This window comes from Neofelis nebulosa, chromosome 10 (assembly GCF_028018385.1).
Source record: "Neofelis nebulosa isolate mNeoNeb1 chromosome 10, mNeoNeb1.pri, whole genome shotgun sequence".
NCBI classification, from domain to species: Eukaryota; Metazoa; Chordata; class Mammalia; order Carnivora; family Felidae; genus Neofelis; species Neofelis nebulosa.
Window position 1 is genome coordinate 2,130,696 of NC_080791.1, and position 18,248 is coordinate 2,148,943.

The 18,248-nt window shown below is 47.5% G+C and overlaps 2 protein-coding genes across 3 annotated transcripts in view; both read right to left on the reverse strand.

Moving 5' to 3' along the window:
• Window positions 1–18,248, reverse strand: part of PDGFD (platelet derived growth factor D) — a 225,827-nt gene that overhangs the window by 155,406 nt on the left and 52,173 nt on the right. The window lies entirely within an intron of this gene.
• On the reverse strand, window positions 2,328–3,391 carry LOC131486725 (ribosome biogenesis protein NSA2 homolog). Its single transcript, XM_058686605.1, has one exon. The coding sequence runs from the start codon at window positions 3,273–3,275 to the stop codon at window positions 2,493–2,495; it is 783 nt and encodes a 260-aa protein (XP_058542588.1). The 5' UTR covers window positions 3,276–3,391; the 3' UTR covers window positions 2,328–2,492.

The window sequence follows — 18,248 nt, forward strand, 5'->3', positions numbered from 1 at the left end:
ACCGGTCTTGGTAAGGCTAGGAAGTGTGTCTGCAACTGGCCAGCCAAGGAGAGCACCTTGGCTTGAATCTGTGTTCATATTCTATTGTAAGGTGGAGCCTTCCTGACTTTCAAAAAGAGCTGACCCAAGAATGCTTTAAATAAAAGCCTCCCTGATACATGTGGAGCACAGCCCACTTGTCATAACCAAGTGAACATGACATGGCCAGTAACGTGCCTGTTATAACACAGCCAAGGGCACACAGACTGTGCAGATTCTGGGGGAGTTGCCACTCTGTCTAGACGCAGAGATAGAAGCTTAGAGAGCTGCCTCAGAGCCAGACAGCAAAGGATAAAACACAGGATTCCTCACCCCAAATTGACTAAGATCAACAGGAAAAACTATTAATGTCCCTATCGATCAAATCCATGATACGGTTTTTAAAACACTGATGGGAGGGTCATCTCTTCCTTCGAAGACAACAGTGCAAGGTAGATGGAAAAGAAGAAATCTTCATTTTGCTTCCTCTCTTTCTTCCCTCAAAACAAACTTTCCCTGGAAACACGTTATGACATCAACAAGAAAGAAAAGCTACGACTCTTACAAAAATCGATTTGCCATTTTTAACATTTAGGTCAACAAAACTTTCCCACTGAAATTCGGCATTTGTGAGCTTGATCTTAGCGCTCAGTCAAAGCTAAAAGCCAAGGTCCCGTAGAGCGAGGCACTGTGGGAACATCTGCATTCACCGGAAAGCAAAACATCCACAACGCTTTTCACAAAGACTGTTGTTCAAGAAACATTTGCCTGTAATGGAGAAAGACAGCCAAATGGAATGAACGACTCTGTTTTTTATTTGTGTCCCACATCCGAGGCAGGCCCAGCAGCTAAGAACGTGCCTCCCCTCTACCTGGAACGTGTCTCATTCCCCATCTCCAGGGTCTCTCGGGTCAGCCCCCTCGCAGGCTATGGCAATCACTCCCCACACGAGGCGGTTTACATGAAAACACATGGGGTAACTTGGCCACACCACGTCCAGCAGAAGCCCCGAAGGCAAACTACCGGGTCTCAGCTTGAGACCTCAAAGCATTCCCCAGGGCCTCTGGGCCAATCGGAACACTGTGATCTACCCAGATTTACAGCCGATGCCTCAGGAGGGAAAAGAAAAAAAGCACACTGCCAATGAGATTCTCAGACAGTCTTGGGCCAAAATCACGCTCACTTCTGGGTGTGTGAGCAGTAGAAACCATTTTGTGTGTAATTTTTAACTGGAACGTATTCAGAAATTACAATCACGCTGATCATTTATTTTCCCTTTATTCAAAAGAAATGCTTGGTACTGCAGCATCAGCTATGATTCTGGGACAGTCTGATTTGAGGGAGAGACACCATCAGGTCCTAAGTCGGCATCTAAGGAAGAGAACCTTCCTCCATGGGACACATTTCCATATTTCAGCCCTCGTCGGCTTCTGCGTGACCCAGATAGAGCTAGTCCCAGGGAACACTCTGCCCGGCGTGATGGAGCTTACAGCCTCTGGGTGTATATTTTAACACCAACGCACGTTTTCTTCACTCCCGCAACAGTGCTCTGATGTATGGAGGAGAGACAAGCCGCCTTTTAAAGAGCCTGGTTCCACACCTTGCTGGAAAGCAGGCTCACGGACTCTGCCCGTCAGCGAGTCAGTGAGGACCCAGCTAAGACCTACTCCGGAGGAGACAGGTCTTGTGGACTTAGAGCTGAGCCTACACCATTTGTGTCATACACAGTAACAATTACCGCTACACAACCCACGGTTTCATCATCTTGATTTTGACCTGCTCCAAAACCTACACGCCATCGTGACAATGATCCAATCCTCGGGGACTTGTAGGCAAAGCAGACCACGAGCACTGAGGAAGCTGTCAGAAGGGAACTACAGTCACATGCGTCAGGACTGGAAATGAATCTGGCAGGCAGTAAAGGAGGGGCTGACCTTAGGGAAGTGCCCCCAGCAGGTGTTCAAGGAAAGCTTACACAGGATGTCTTTGCAGGTATTTTCCATACATGATCCCACGTCATTGTCACAAGGGCCCCATTGAAGGAAAAACTGTATCTTCTAGCTTCAAGGTCAAGGGAGTAAAGCTAGGAGACCATGTAGGCCAGCCAAGCCAGGAAGACTATGTAAGCCAAGACTCAGGGAGCAAGGTGACAACCCTAAGATCACACAGCTCGCCAACGTCAGCGCCAGCGTCCAAAACGCGCTAACTCTGCCTAAAGACCATGACTTTTCAACCACAACACGTGGCCCCAAAAGGTCTTCCCAGGGCCACACTTGTTTTTTTTTTTTTTTGTTTTTTTTTTTTGTAAATAAGCCTATTTTAATGTTTCTTACAATAGAATAAATAGTTCTCTTGAAGGCTGCAGATATGTAAGGCTGTTGGGCAGTATTTGGAGAACCACCACAGAAACGGTGTCTTCTTAATGGGTGAGTAGTCTTCAGTAATTGTCAAGAGTTACTTGTCTGAAAGTGCTGTCAAACCAGCAAGACTGCATTTATGCATCCATCGTTTTCAGGATTGTTGGTAACCTGGGCATATTTTCCCCAAATAACCTTGCCTCCTTGTGTCACAAGGCCCAACTCACTCACGTTCACTTCAATGACAGTACCTTTGGTAATAACACCCAAAGACGTATATAGTGGGGATGAGGGATTCTTTTTTACACCAAGTATTGGCAGGCAAAAGGTGGCTTTCAATTCAGGATGTGTTACATGGGCCTTTTTGAAACGTAAGCCCATTGGCCTAATGAATCTTTCATATTTAGGTGGTTTTCGAGTAAAGCCATCTCCAACAAAGCAGACTTTTGTAACCATCCTCTTCCATGCTTTCTTCTTTCTCTTTCCTGTTCGAATAACTTTTAATACTTCTGTTTCTCCCTGGGCACGAACTTTGGGCAAAGGGACTTCCCATTTTCCTGCTTTCTCTTTTCGTTTTTGTTTAATCATATTGGAAAGTACTTTAGCTCGGGACTGTCCCTCCCTGTCCAGCAGATACGCAGGTACTGCTCCTTGTGGAGTCTTTTCATCATTCTTTTGCTTGGTGTTTCTCTTTTCATGCATCTTGATAGTCTTTTTCATTTGTATTTTCTCAGCATGGCGCTGTTTATGGTAGAGCTTAGCTTTCAGACCAATCATCTTTTTTGCCTTCTTTGAACGTTCATGAGCCTCTCGACCTTCCTTCTTTCTCTTTTTCTCATGGTAATCCAAACGATAGCCATAGCGCTTCCGGTGTAACTCAATATATTCGTTTTGTGGCATGGTGACAGCCGCAGAGCCGCCGGGTGCAGGTGCCGGGGCGCAAAGAAGCTCTCAATTTTCAGGTCTCACAGACCCGCGAGTTCACTCCACGCACCCCGACGGGAAAGAGTTCTAAAAAGACCCAAGGGCCACACTTGTTGACGAGTTCTACTTACCAGGCAAGAGCTGAGGTACTGTTCGTATGCTGACTCACTAAAGCCTCACAACCACGTCATGAGGGGTGACATTTTACAGAGGAGGAAACCGAAGCGTCTCTGATCGCACCCGCAGAAGCCCCCCGAGGCCACACTCCCTCGATCCCTTCACCGCTCTGAACAAAACAGACCGCACATTCGACACGCCACTTTACCGTTTTCGAAGTCAGTTCGAATGACATTCTAACAAGTAAGAGCTGAGACAGATTATAAAATGGCATTGCCAGACGACCTGTTTTTATAATTAAAACACGTCCACAGGGGGAAGGAGTACTGGTTCTGATGTTCTAGAAAGAAGCAATTTCTTCTTAGGTAGATTCCTGTCACAGGCACAGGGAGTAAGCAATTATCAAAATTTTGAGAAACATAATCCCCCTTTTGAAAACCGGCATACTGACGCTGTTGGCTTCTCTGACACGAGTAATGCGCTAAATTACACAAAAAGTGGAAAATGAATAGCGATTATATGGAAAAAGCCGAATACGATCGTCTTGGGGTTTGAAACATTTGTCCTGCATTTCTCACTCCTTCTCAGATTCTGAAGGCTGACCCGAGAGGAGAATGAGTCACTCGACAGGTGGGCTGAGAACATGCCAGATCCGGCATTCTCCCGCCACAGGAAGCAACAGTGGGGGAGCGCCAGCTGTCTGCTAGGGATCGTGAGGCAGATGGGGTTTGCCGTGGTCTCCCTCCCCCCACCCCCGCTTTCTGAGTGGCCCTCTGAGTGGCCCTCTCCACCCCCGGGGTGGGGTCCTCCATGGTCCCGGGGACATACACCCATCCCACGTTGTAGTCGCTCTTCTGGGAGAACCCAAGTCTTTGCTGGAAATCCTATGTGCCTCCAAGATGAGAAGAGAACTGTCAGGGAGAGAGATTCGGGGAGAAGTGGAAGGGTGTGGGGGAGTTCGCAGGGGCTTCCCGGCCAGCTCTGGAAGGGGCCAGCACCCACATGCATGTGCACAGTCACAGCCTGGAGGCTCAGTCGGCTCACAAGCCAGGAGCCTTCTCCCCAGGGCAGGTCTTTTTTTTTTTTTTTAATTTTTTTTAACCTTTATGTATTTTTGACACAGAGAGAGACAGCGCATGAACGGGGGAGGGTCAGAGAGAGGGAGACACAGAATCTGAAACAGGCTCCAGGCTCTGAGCCATCAGCACAGAGCCCGACGCGGGGCTCGAACTCACGAACTGCGAGATAATGACCTGAGCCGAAGTCGGACGCTTAACCGACTGAGCCACCCAGGTGCCCCAGGGCAGGTGTTTCTAAACAAAGTGCTCTGGGGTCCGAGGGTTCGTCCAAGGCTGGCCCACGAGTGCGGAGAAAATGGAATGGACAGAACTCTGCTCCTCTCTCCTCGTCCCACAAGACATCTCTCATCCATTTGTCTACCGAGGTTCTACGGAATACTTCTCCAGGGGGTACCCTCCCCGCAGCATCCTCCCAGTAGGCTCGCTCTTCTCTCTCAACCCCCCAAACCCTCTCACCTGCTCGCTTAGCCGGTGACTTTGCTGCCCTTTTCCCAGAGAAGACAGAATCCGTGAGGGCTCCACTGCCTCGTCTGATTTCATCACTACATTACATAACGTTACGGGGCCCCACCATCCCCTTCTCCTTTCTCAGCAAAGCCCAACGCCTCTTCCTTTCTTTAATCCTCCCCACAAGGCCTTGCTCTTGGGGTTCTCTGCTTCTTCCATTCTACTGCCTCCCCCGTCAAAAAAGAAATCGCTCTTACTCTCACAATCTCCGCCAGCTGTGGCCCAATGTCCAACTTCTCCACTCTTTCTCAGAGTAGACCTGTCACCCCAACTCTTTCTTCACCTCCCCCAGTCCTGCATCAGCCCCCACCTCCCGCCCACACTCGTCTTACACCCCAAACGCTCTCAGTTGTTAACTCTATTCAGCCACACTTTGATTCCTAACTTCCCAGCCCTCTCAGCACCGTGTGGCCCATGGGCCACCCACCCTCCAACTTGATACTGTCCTTTCTCCATCTCCAAGTCTGCACAACCTCTTGGATTCGCTCCAGTCCCTCCTGGCTCCTCCCTTGGTTATCAACCCTGGCCCTCTTCCCTCTGCACACAGTCTCCATAGGATGTCTCATCTGTACACTGGAACTTCTCTGCCAAGATTGCCAAAATCCACACCTGGAGACCAAAATAATATATCCAAAAACTTCGAGATACAAGCATCCGAAACCTGACCTTCCCTAAATTAACGTCTTCACTTTCCCCTCAAAGCTTGACCTTCTGTTCAGTAAACCGAATTATCATCTGCCTGGTTACTCATCTGCAAATTTCCCCATGACCACTTCTCTCCCTCTCCCTCTCCCTCTCCCTCTCCCTGTCCCTCTCTCTCTCTCTCTCTCTTCCTCTCCCTCTCCCTCTCTTTCTCTCTCTCTCCCCACCCTCATCCAATTGTTGGCTGGGTCCTGTCCATTCTATTATCTAAACTACATGCACGCATATTTCTTTCATTTTTTTTCTTCGACCCTCCTGCCAAAATTTTACCTGTGACGTCAACCCTTGCATGGACAGATGCACTAACGTCCTAGCTGGCTTCTCCCACACACACTTCCCTGTCTATAAGGCCGAGCAATATTCTCAAAATATTTATCAGGTCAAAAGAGTCTCATTTTTCAAGCTTTCTGATGGCATGCCACAGAAGTAAAGATAAAATTAAAACTCCTAAGTATGCCCACAAAATGGTGTGATCGGACTCCAGCCTCCGTTTCCACCGTCCTCCCAGCTCAGCACCCACCCACCAGAGCTAACTCCTACAGTTACTCAAATGGATCAGGATCTCTCCTGCCTCGTTTCTCCTTTTCTAGTAGGTTCCGCCACCTGGAAGTGTCTTACCTCTGGTCTTTCGCCACACTCACCTCTGCTGACTCTTCAGACATCTAAGTACCACGTCCCGCACGTCTTCTCTGACCACTCCCTCCACCTAAACTACACCGTATTCTCTTAGTAAAATATATGTACTTATTTTGGCTTGTTCTAGGTTAAATGGCTGACCCATGATCCCCACGAGGGCAAGAAGGACATCTTTACTTCTCCGAACTACGACGCGACACCTGACCGTGCTCCCAGGAAGTGCTCAAAAATTATGTGTAAATCACGGAGCAAAAAAGATTTGACTATTAAAAACCACTCTTGCCTCTGAACTGAGTAGCCCTGTCAGCCCGAATCTGGGCCCTGCACATAGGAGTTCAGGGGGAGGTTGGGAAGGTCACAGCGACACTCTGCCATCTGTGCCTTCAATTCCCACTGTAACACCTGTTGCAGTGTCACTAGCTACCTGAGAGGCAACAGCAACAAGAAAGAAACAGAAAGAAAATGAGAGGAGCAGGAGGAGGAGGAGGAGGAGGGGAGGAAGAAGAAAGAGAAAAACATTTAATTTTTGTAGTTGAAGCACATTTGCTATGTAAGAAATACTCTCACCGTTTTCCTTTAAGATGTGGTCTATGAAACACGCCCCATAGAAAAGCCTATCATCTCGGTAATGAACGCTTGCGTGTGCAAAGCCTCCGTTACTGTCACTGTTTGCACAGGCCAAACACATGGCTATCTTCGGAAGGGAGCGTCCTAGGAACTCCAGGGTCACATGTACATAGAAATGAAATCCCTCTTCCTGATGTAGGAGGAAATGAAAATGCAACTTAGCTCTATTAGTTCTGGAGCAGATCGTTTCACAGCCCGTACTTTGAAACAATAACTCACTCTCCCAGAGGCATGAAAGAATTAATACAATCCGCAGATCTGCCTGAACAGGTTCCCAAGACAGTCATCTAGGCACTCGGAGAATGTGACACTGAGTTCTGTTTCCTGTTATTACAGTTTTCTGAAGTGTGTTCCCTGAAAAGATACTGATTTCAATCTAAAAATCCTAACTGCAGTTTATAAAATGAGCCACAATTTGAGTTTTCTCTTGTTCAGGAATTCAAATGTCCAGAAGCATCTCACTTTTCCTAAAAACAAAAACAAACAAAAAAAGCTACGTGGTTGCAAAAAAAGAAGTTCTTTTATCTATAGCTCTTGTAATGTGGTTATTGCTCAAAATATCAGGAGTGCTGGAAAAACAGCCCATGGAGAGCAGTGCTTTATTGTACAATTTAAAGCCAAACATTAGGGAAGAATAAGAGATGTGAATGGTCTATCTATTCAACTGGAATAAGAGAAAAAAGAAGTAATGCACACATCACAGTTAACCAGTAGTCCCCAAACTCATTTCTTCATTCAGCAAACGTTTTTAGACTCTACTCAGCTTGGAGTAAGAAAAGATGAGTAGAAGATACACAGACCCCGCTCATTCAGTTTGCATCATATATTCAGTCATTCAAAAAGCATGTCTGGGAGACATGGGCTTCCAGCTATGGGATGAATAATTCACGGGGATGAAAGGCACAGCATAGGGGACGTAGTCAATGGTGCTGTGATAGTGTCACACAGGGATGATGGCAGCTATATGTGTGGGGAGCACAGAATCATGTGTAGTCTTGTCAAATCACCATATTGTAGGCCTGAAACTATTGTAACATCGTGTCAACTGTATTTCAATTAAAAAAAGAGAGAGAAGGGGTGTCAGAGTGGCTAACATTAACAACTCAGGCAACGACAGATGTTGGCGAGGATGCGGAGAAAGAGGATCTCTTTGGCACTGCTGGTGGGAATGCAAACTGGTGCAGCCACTCTGGAAAACAGTACAGAGGTTCCTCAAAAAACTAAAAATAGAACTACCCTACGACCCAGCAGTTGCACTACTAGGCATTTATCCAAGGGATACAGGTGTGCTGTTTCGAAGGGGCACAGGCACCCCCGTGTTTATAGCAGCACTATCGACAAGAGCCAAAGTACGGAAAGAGCCCAAATGTCCATCAATGGATGAATGGATAAAGAACACACACACACACACACACACACACACACACACACACACACACAATGGAATATTACTCGGCAATCAAAAAAGAATGAAATCTTGCCATTTGCAACAACATGGATGGAGCTACAGTGCATTATGCTAAATGAAATTAGTCAGAGAAAGACAAATATCATAGGACTTCACTCATATGAGGACTTTTAAGAAACACAACAGATGAACATAGGGGAAGGGAAGGAAAAATAAGGTAAAAACAGAGACGGAGGCAAACCCTAAGAGACTCTGAAATACAGAGAACACACTGAGGGTTGTTGGAGGGGTACTGGGTGGGGGGATGGGCTCAATGGGTGATGGGCAATGAGGAGGACACTTGTTCCCATGAGCACTGGGGGTCATGTATAAGAGATGAATCACTGAATTTGATTCCTGCAATCATTATCACACCATTGAACTAACCTGGACTAAAAAGAGAGAGAGAGAGAAAGGCGGGAAGAGCAGCTTTCTTACAAGTGTCACTTGTAGAGGATTCTGGGATCGCTGATTGTCTCATCTGTGTGTGACCAACATTTAATAACCTGGGCAACGGTTCAAACCAGCATCTGTACTGGGCCCGCTCCTATGCCTAGGACAAGCATAGGCTGTAGGCAGGAGAGAAGACACCTAGAGGACAGTTAAAAACTCGAGTTGTCCTCAGGGGTGGCCGTGATCAGGCTGGTTAACAGATGAATGAGACGGGTGGGTCCTGACTCACCATGGGTTGGCTTACGTGAGGGCACTATTTACTTCCTCTTATCTTAACACAGCTTTTGATACTGAGTGGTTTGAATTTTTTTATGTTTATTTATTTTGAGAGAGAGCACATGCCTGTGAACAGAAGAGGGGCGGAGAAAGGGGGAGAGAGGGAATCCTAAGCAGGCTCTGTGCTCTTTGCACAGAGCCCTATGTGGGGCTGGATATCATGAATCGTGGGATCATGACAGGAGCTGAAATCAAGAGCGAGAGGCTCAGCTGACGGAGCCATCCAGGCTCTTAAATAGTTTTGTTCTTCAATACGTCAGGCCTTCCAACACTTCTGGAAATCATCACTGCTCAGCTCTTGAAGGGGAAGTAAAATGAGGTCAAGAGGTTTGCCCCAGACCTCCTCAAGAGCAGCACTCACCGGGGCTGCTGATTCTTTGTCCCTGGACCATAACCCAAGCCGGTTTCAAAACAGCATTCAGCACACCCGGCCGTGTACCTGTACCCAACACCTTGATGAGGCATTTACCAGGGTGTTACTACGTCGGAAGTGCTCCTACCACAGCAATTACAAAGAAAACTGTACCGCATTCTTGCAAGAAACAGCATGTGTCACCTATCCAGGCATTTCCAAACCTTTCTAGTATGGTAGTCAGATGCGAACATTCTTGTACTCACCAGAAACCGAGGCTTTGAAATTCCTATTCTTACAGCTCACCTGGGACAAAGGGACAGGAGCACCTACCAGTCAGCACTGCTGGGGGAAGAACACTGTGCTGGAATGACATCTGGTGCGTGCAAGGTAGTTAGCAGGTGGTTGGGACGAGCAGAAGCCCATGTTCGACCAGAGAGAAACTGCTTCGACACTTCAGGAACAATATTAACAACGATGACACAGGTGTAGTGCAGTGAGAGCACCCTTCTCCTGCATGAAGTGCTTCACGCAGATTTTTCCAAGAATGCCCAGACTCACTCAGTGAGGAGTGTCCTTATCCCACTTTACAGATGAAGAAACTGGGGCTCAGGATACCGAGCAGCCTATCAACAGGTAAGCCACTGGGCTTTCACCCACACTAGATCTGAAGCCCTGTTCTTACTTCACACCTAACTACACTCCCTCCAAGTGCAAGCGACTTCCAAAGGGGGGCCTGCTTGCAAGCTGATGGCCAATTTCAGACATTTAACATAGTGGATCCATTCACCTTAGAAGGAAAACTCCCAACCTTGCATTCTAGACGCCCTGAGCACTTTCTTCCGGCATGAAAATCATGCTCGACAATTAGAAAAGAGAATCTCGGCCCTCAAAATGCCTCCGCAGATATACTTTGCATGAAAATATTTTTATTATCGTGGAAATGGATCATCAACCTCTACCTGGAAACAAGCTACTTCAAACACTAAATGTGTTTGAACTTCTAACGACTACAAAGATATCCACCTGGTGCCCACTATGCGTCTGGCTTTGGGTCGGCTTTGGTTTGGCAAAGAGAAGAGCCGAGATGAGACATGGTGGCCGTTCCTGGTCAGTTCTCTGCTTCTTTGCTGGCCTTGAGGCTCTCCGAGATGCCACGGAATCCGGACCTTCCAGAAGAGATTTAAGAAAAGGAGACCATGGTGTGTCTGGAGAGGGAGGCTGTTCTCTTTAATTTCCACTTTCACCTTCTGTTATAAGAAGGATCTGCCAGTTCTAAGCAGTTTTAAAAGGCTGAAAATCATATACATAAAGGAGAAAGACTTTTCTTCTCTTTTTCTTAATTGTATCCACCAAATATGAAAAAGAAAGAAAAAGTATGTGACACAAATAGACAAGTCACACAAAATCATACAACCTGTTGGAGATCTTGTCTTATTTTTGAGGATGTCGGTGACATCGCTCATATCAATTATTGAATGATTTCTTAAATATTTTTAATGTTTATTTACTTTTAAAAGAGAGACAGAGGGGCGCCTGGGTGGCGCAGTCGGTTAAGCGTCCGACTTCAGCCAGGTCACGATCTCGCGATCCGTGAGTTCGAGCCCCGCGTCAGGCTCTGGGCTGATGGCTCGGCTCGGAGCCTGGAGCCTGTTTCTGATTCTGTGTCTCCCTCTCTCTCTGCCCCTCCCCCGTTCATGCTCTGTCTCTCTCTGTCCCAAAAATAAATAAAAAACGTTGAAAAAAAAAAAAAAAAAAAAAAAAAAAGAGAGACAGAAAGTGCAGAAAGAGAAGGAGACACAAAATCCGAAGCAGGCTCCAGGCTCTGAGCCATCAGCATAGAGCCCAACATGGGGCTCGAACGCACAATCCGTGAGATCGTGACCTGAGCCGAAGTAGGACACTTAACTGACTGAGCCACCCAGGTGCCCTGAATGATTTCTTGAAATGGTCTCCTTAATAAAAGCAGCTTAAAACCAAACTAAAAGAAATTTAAGTCAAACAATGACACCTAACGTCGTGGGGGATTTTCTCAGAGTCACTTCCGACAGTAACATCAACAGGTGGATACGTCTGCTGGTCTGTTGCTCAGAATGAGCTCACGATGAGCACAACACCCCCAGTTAATCAGCAGCAATACCAGAATGTGAACCCAGGCAGTCTGGGGCCCTGCTCTCTGCCCAATTTCTCAATGACATCTTCCTTCCTAATTTACATAATGTTGCAAAACATGATCAGACAAAAATATATAACTCTTGGTACCATCTGTGGTAGAGAAAGTGAAATCTGGATTTTATAAGATCTCAAATTTTCCTTCTGACTGTTCTTTCCCTTCCAAGGTCTATCATAAACAAATTACCAAAAAAATACAGAAGAATATCATGTGGTCACTCAAGCTCAGACTCTGTCGAATACTTAGAAATTTGAAAGAGCCTCATCCTTTGGCACAACAGGAGTAGAAATGGAGACTGAGACACTGTGTGTCTAAATATTTAAGTTATAAGTCAAGCGAACAAACTGTTCAATGAAACTTATTTCAACATAGCTTGCATTGCTTTATTGATATTTTGAAAATTTAATTAAAGCCTACTCAATCTTCATGATTATTATAAAAGTAAAACTACTTGTAAATCTAGTATTTCACGCCCATCTGGTTGCCAACGTTGGTGTAGGGCCTCACGCGTGTCATCCCTATGATTACATGCATATTTTTCAAAATACCACGAACCGTGTCTGTTTGCAAAATGCTAATTACCATGTACTGAATAGCACCGGATTGTTAAGGCCTTTCAAAGCACAAACTGGGAACATGAAGAGCACGAATGGATGCTCACCGCGAACAGAGAACAAGGCTTCTATCCGCACGCGAATCTGCTGTGTGCACGCCCCACCCCGAGCAGAAGGGTTTCACGGGTGAATACGTCTTCTCCCTTCCTTGTGCGGCCCCACCGCCTAGCCGGGGGAGGGGGGGAGGTGGGGGGGAGTGTCCGTCCCCACCACCTAGTGGTCTGTCCACCCCTGGCGGCCCGCACACCTGTACACGTTTGGACGCAGATGGCTGGCTGGTGACTCAGGACAAGAAGTGCCCAGAGGCAGTTCTGCGGACTGAGCAGGCTGCAGGTCACACTTTGCCTGCATAAAGCACAGGCTCCTGAGGGACCACGTGCCCCTGTGCTATCTCCCAGCTCTGTGTGTGTGTGTGTGTGTGTGTGTGTGTGTGTGTGTGTGTCTGAGGAGCACATCCCACTAAAATGTAGGTCCCAGGTCCCGGTGCAGGGGTCTCTCTGGCTTGGGTCTAAGGCTGGACTACTTTGAAATCTATGAAATGAACTTTTCCTTTGAACTAGAAAGTTCTGGAGCCTGCAGCACGGCTTCAAACCCCAGTTCCCTATTTACTGGTCCATGTGGCCACAGACAAATCACCATTCTGTGCCTTTGTTTCATTTTTAAGATGGCAATATTAAAAATATTTTTTTTATGTTGGTTTATTTATTTTTGAGAGAGAGAGAGACACAGCGTGAGGAGGGGAGGGGTGGACAGGGAGGGAGACACAGAATCCGAAGCATGCTCCAGGCTCTGAGCCATCAGCACAGAGCCCGACATGGGGCTCCAATCCACAAACTGTGAGATCATCACCTGAGCAGAAGTTGGACGCTTAACTGAGCCCCCCGGGCACCCCATAAGATGGCAATATTAACAGTGTCCCCCTCCCAGAGTTGTTTGATGAAGACTAAATGAATGAACACATGGGAAGTGCTCACATGGTCACACAGGCCCTGACATATTCTAATGGGTGCATAAATGTTATCCCTTTTTTTCATAAATATAACCATCTCTTTTGTTTTCTTCCCCAGTCTGCTCTGTAAATCTGATCAAGTCCTATTTGTAAGTATCCATTTGTATCTAAACCTTTCACCCAAACAGATTTCTCTCTTTCTCAGTAAGGAAAATATCCAAATAAAAATGGAAAATTGTTCGTATGTGTATGAGAGAATCTATCTAACAGTATGAAAATATTTCACTCACGATTTATCACACATCTACCCAGAAACTTCCCCAAGGAAGTAGGCTCAGTCTCTAAATGCTATGCATCACTGGAAACAGGTGGTAGTATTCAAAAGGACCATGTGCAATAGCTGTCTGTTACCTGTAACATTTATACCATATGCAAATGTACATAGATCAACAGGAAGACGACACAGGGAAACTGTTATTTCCCACTAGTAAGGACTTCCTTCCTGCTGCTCACCATATATATCAGTATCATAAAAGGTGAGACGTAATCATAATAAACGTTAACATGTCCATGAAATGGATTATGTGCCTGTCACCTGCTAAGCCCTTTATGTGCATGGCTCGTATAAGCCACACAGCACCCCCACAAGGGGTCTCCGTGATGACCATTCAGTAGGATGGGGAAGCCGAGATCGAGACCGGCTACGAGGTAACGTGTCAGAGACTGCACAGAGAGTTAATGGCTGTGTTTGAACCCGGGTCTCTGGCTGGAAACCTCTGCGCCCCCAGATGCAGCTACAACACGAAGGGAAAGTTATATTCACAAACTTACGTCCTCATCATGGTCCCCTGTTCATTACTTTACGTTTATTAGCAACAAGTTTTCTCAAACTACCTGAACTAACCAACGAATGACAGGCTGCTGGATTGAGTCACCCCACTTAGACTACGAGTTCAGGGCTGACAGCAAACGACGGGAAGAAGAAAACATAAACCGTGTTTCCGCGAGCGAAGGAAAGCATGTGGCCAGTTACTCAACCCACCCACACAGGACTCTTCTTGTCAAAGAAGAAAGCTCTTTGTGGCTCCAGTTATTCAAACTGTCTTGGTGTAAATGTTCTCATATTTTCCAGATGCTTATTCAGCTCTCCACGCCATTTTCTCTACGCGGAGTCAGTGACACTCTGTACAGAGGTGATGGCTCATATAATTCAGCTGCATGGGCATGTCGTTTCCAAAATGACAGTAGAAAATAATGTCCCAAGGAAACCAAAGTGGACAGAATACCGAGTTATCGTGTAAAAGAATTCCTAGACATTCTTGCTGGGTTTTGGGGGGAGAATCCATACTTCTTCAAAGAACAAAGTAAAGTTCTAAGTGTGTTACATATAAGATGCTTATAATACCATGAATCAGAGAAAAGAGCTTCCACTGGAGACTGGACTCTAAGGAGGTCTACAATGGTACGTGTGGTTGTCAGAAGCTCCTGATGCAGTGACTGTGGGAGGGAAAAGGTACAGTAACTTCTAACGGAAGGGCTTCAGAAGTACTATCAAATCTCCACCTAAAAAATTAAGCCAGTACCAGGGGGTAGTGTCACTCACACGTATACTAGAAACGTACGTTTTTGTAGTGGGGGCAGAAAACATCCTTGCTAGCTGGCTTAAGGGCATTCACACCAAACGCCTTAGTCCGCTGTGTAATCTCCAATTTCCAAGCAGTCCCGTTGTAAACAACACGAAGTAATTCCAATTTTTCAACACTCTGGCACTGCTTGTTTGCACAGTTCCTCGGGAACCCACTAATGGATAGCACATGCTTTCATTTTTCATCTCCGAAGAAGCTCAGCACACGACCGAGGACCGCGGCCAGACCGTGATCCCGGCACAGGCTGTATCTTTCTTCGTTTGTTCCGGGACAAAATCGCTACTTCTGCGTCAGCACAAATTCCAAACTGTGATAGCGGGGACGGTTGTTTTTGCTTCTAAAAATAGGCATCATTTATATTCATACAGATCATACGCTAATGAGGAGTCCGGGATTGACACACACAAGACAGAAATCCCACACATTCGGCCACCGATACCGGTGTCCGGCACCTCACTGCAGGCTGCAAGGCAACACCCAGACTGTTACTTGGGGCGGGGGGCTGGCTCAGTGGGTAGAACAGGCGACTCTTGACGGCGGGGTCGTGAGTTTGAGCCCCACGCTGGGTGGAGAGATCACCAAAACTTAGAAACAAACGAACAAAAAAGACGAAGTTCTAGGCCTTTCACAAGCTTCAGGTACAGCAGGAGACATGAGACCACTTCTTATTATAATCCATAGTGGCCAGAATTCCAAGGTGACCCCTGAGGACCCATGCCTTTGCGTGACCGCCTCCCCCGAGTGGGGGCTGGGCCACTGAAGGCGATTAGGCCAGAACATATGACAAAAACTGAAATAACTTTGCAGATGGCTGACTTCAGATTATCCCTCAAGGACTCAATCGGTTGATCAAGCCCTTCGTAGAAAGGTCTAAGGCCAAAGGATGAGGGGCAGCCACATGGCAAACTGCCATGTTATGGGGACGGTCACCTGTCAGGGAGGGCGGGCGGCCCCTGCTTGCTCAAGACCTCAACCTGCCCACCGCAAAGAATGCAACTCTGCCGACAGCCAGGGAGCGTGGGAGAGAACCGCAAACGTCACATGAGACTGCGGCCCCGGCTGACACCATCACCTGCATTCGAGCAGAGGACCCCCCCCCCCCCCCCGCAAACCACATTCAGACCCTGCAGCTACCAACGTTCTTGGATAACGAATCCGTGTGGCTTTCACGTGCTATGCTGGAGGTGACTGTGCAGAATCACGAAACGAAGACACAAGCCCTGGAAAAGGTAAAGTCTTGTGAATTTCACGATGAATAAAACCTTGTTTTTCTCCAGTCTCAGAATGCGCAGCAAGGCACTCTGGAGTCACATAACAGCTATGGGACCTTTGGGAAGTCACTCCACCTTGCGCCTCAGTTTCTTGGCCTATAAAACGGGGAATAATACCTGGAGTTTGTAAGGGTTCGGCAAGAGCCCAAGAATAGGCTCCCATAAAATAGTATCAATGCTCCCGTTACCGCTGTAATTATTACTGCCAGCATTACTAATATGACCAAGGCACACACCTGATGCCTCAGCCAGGCGAGAAAGTACGAATGGGTGAGTAAACGAGTGAGGGAGTTCTGGAAAGGCTCCACGGAAACTGCAGATGACTGTGAATGTGGCAAGCGGCAGTGGGTTTTAATCATTTATTCATTGAGACCAAATTACTGAGCCCTTCGGAATCATTTTCGTCGCAGTGCCCAAGGCAGGGACCGTTCAGTGACGACCGTCAGCCCCGAGAGGAAACGTGCCTGCGGTGTTGCAACCAGAGATTGGGAGAGACAGGAGCCTAGGAGCTTGCAGAGCTCTGTGAGGGCTCGACAAGGCCGGGGCGCGGTTTTCGTGGGTACAGGAAACCGCAAACCAGAGGCCCCAGGCTGCGTCTCTCCCCCTCCCCTCCCAGCCCTTACCTGCTATTCTCCAACATCCCGTGCAGGTACTTGGAAAGCTGATGCCTGAGGGTCAGGCTTCTCACTCAGCACACGGCTAGGGGGCGGGGAGGGGGAGAGCTGTGATAGTCCCCAGAGACCAGGAAGCTGGCTCACACCACCCCTGCCCCTGCCCCTGCCCACTCCGAGTCACCAGATCTCCTTGGGAGAAGCTCGCACACTTCTGGGGCCCTCGCTCTTGTGGCTGTCACGTGCGGGATGAGCCCGCAGTCTCCCAGCTCTGTCAACAGGGCTTTTGCATTGAGGACCGTAGCAAACAGAGAAGAGACTCTCAAAAGGCTACACAGCAACCCTGCACAGCTATGCACCTGAGCCCAGGGAAGAGGGAGCAGAAAAAAAACGGGCACCTCCCTGGAAGGGGCCTAACTGTACAGCTTCCTGGTTGTGGCCCAAGGGTCCAGTTTCTAACAAGACTGTATCTAAGTGTTAGTAACTAGTATTAATATTAGTACCTAGGTGTTAGAGCTTCAAGCCCCTCTTTGGAGCACTGACAGGTCTCAGCACACCCTCGACCATGGGGAGTCACTAAGGACAAAGAAGTCAGGGTGCACAATCACCAAGTCGAAGGACAAGCAGGCACTCGGGCTGGGTTGCCTGACAGGCTCCATGTCCCAGACAAGGCCACTCTGTCAAGACCGGGAGACGGGGCCCCACATTTTGTCTAATGCGCAGAAACCACCAGAGAGTCAAAGGAAATGAGGAAACAGGACTACGTTTCAAACAGGAGGAAGAGATAAAACTCGACAGTCAAAGACCTCAGCGGAACGGAGGTAAGTGACGGATTCGACTGAGAGTCTCAGGTAACGCTCACAAGGATGCTCATGGAAGTCAGGGGACAATGCCCGGACAAAGTGAAGACTTCAACAAAGAGACAAAATGTTTCCAAAGTACCAGAAGAAATCACAGAGCCGAAACACATAATAACTGAACTGGAAAAAAAATCAACAGGAGGGCTTCTTAGCAGACTAGACTGACGAGAAAAAAGGACGAGTGATGTGGGAGACAGGGCAGGGGAATTCATAAGCCGAGGGGAAAAATCCAATAAACAGAGGGAAGACGGCATAAGGGCCTTATGGGACACAATAAAGTGACCCAACACACACAGTACAGGGGTCCCAGGAGGAGAAGACAGAGAGAAAGGGGCAGAGAGCTTATTCAAAGAAACAATGTTTGAAAACTTCCCTGATCTGGGGAGAGACCCAGACATCCTGACCCAAGAAACTCAAGAGTTTCAAGTAAGACGAATCCAAAGAGACCCACGGTGAGACACAGCGTAATTAAACCGACAAAAGTTAAAGACAAGGAGAGAAGGTTAAAAACAGCCGCAGGAAGACAACGTGTTACACAGGGGAACCCCCAGGTCAAAAAGATGAGCCATACCAAGCGCGGAGGGTGTGGTGAGAGGGAGCCCATGCGCCGTTGTGGGAATACAACCTGG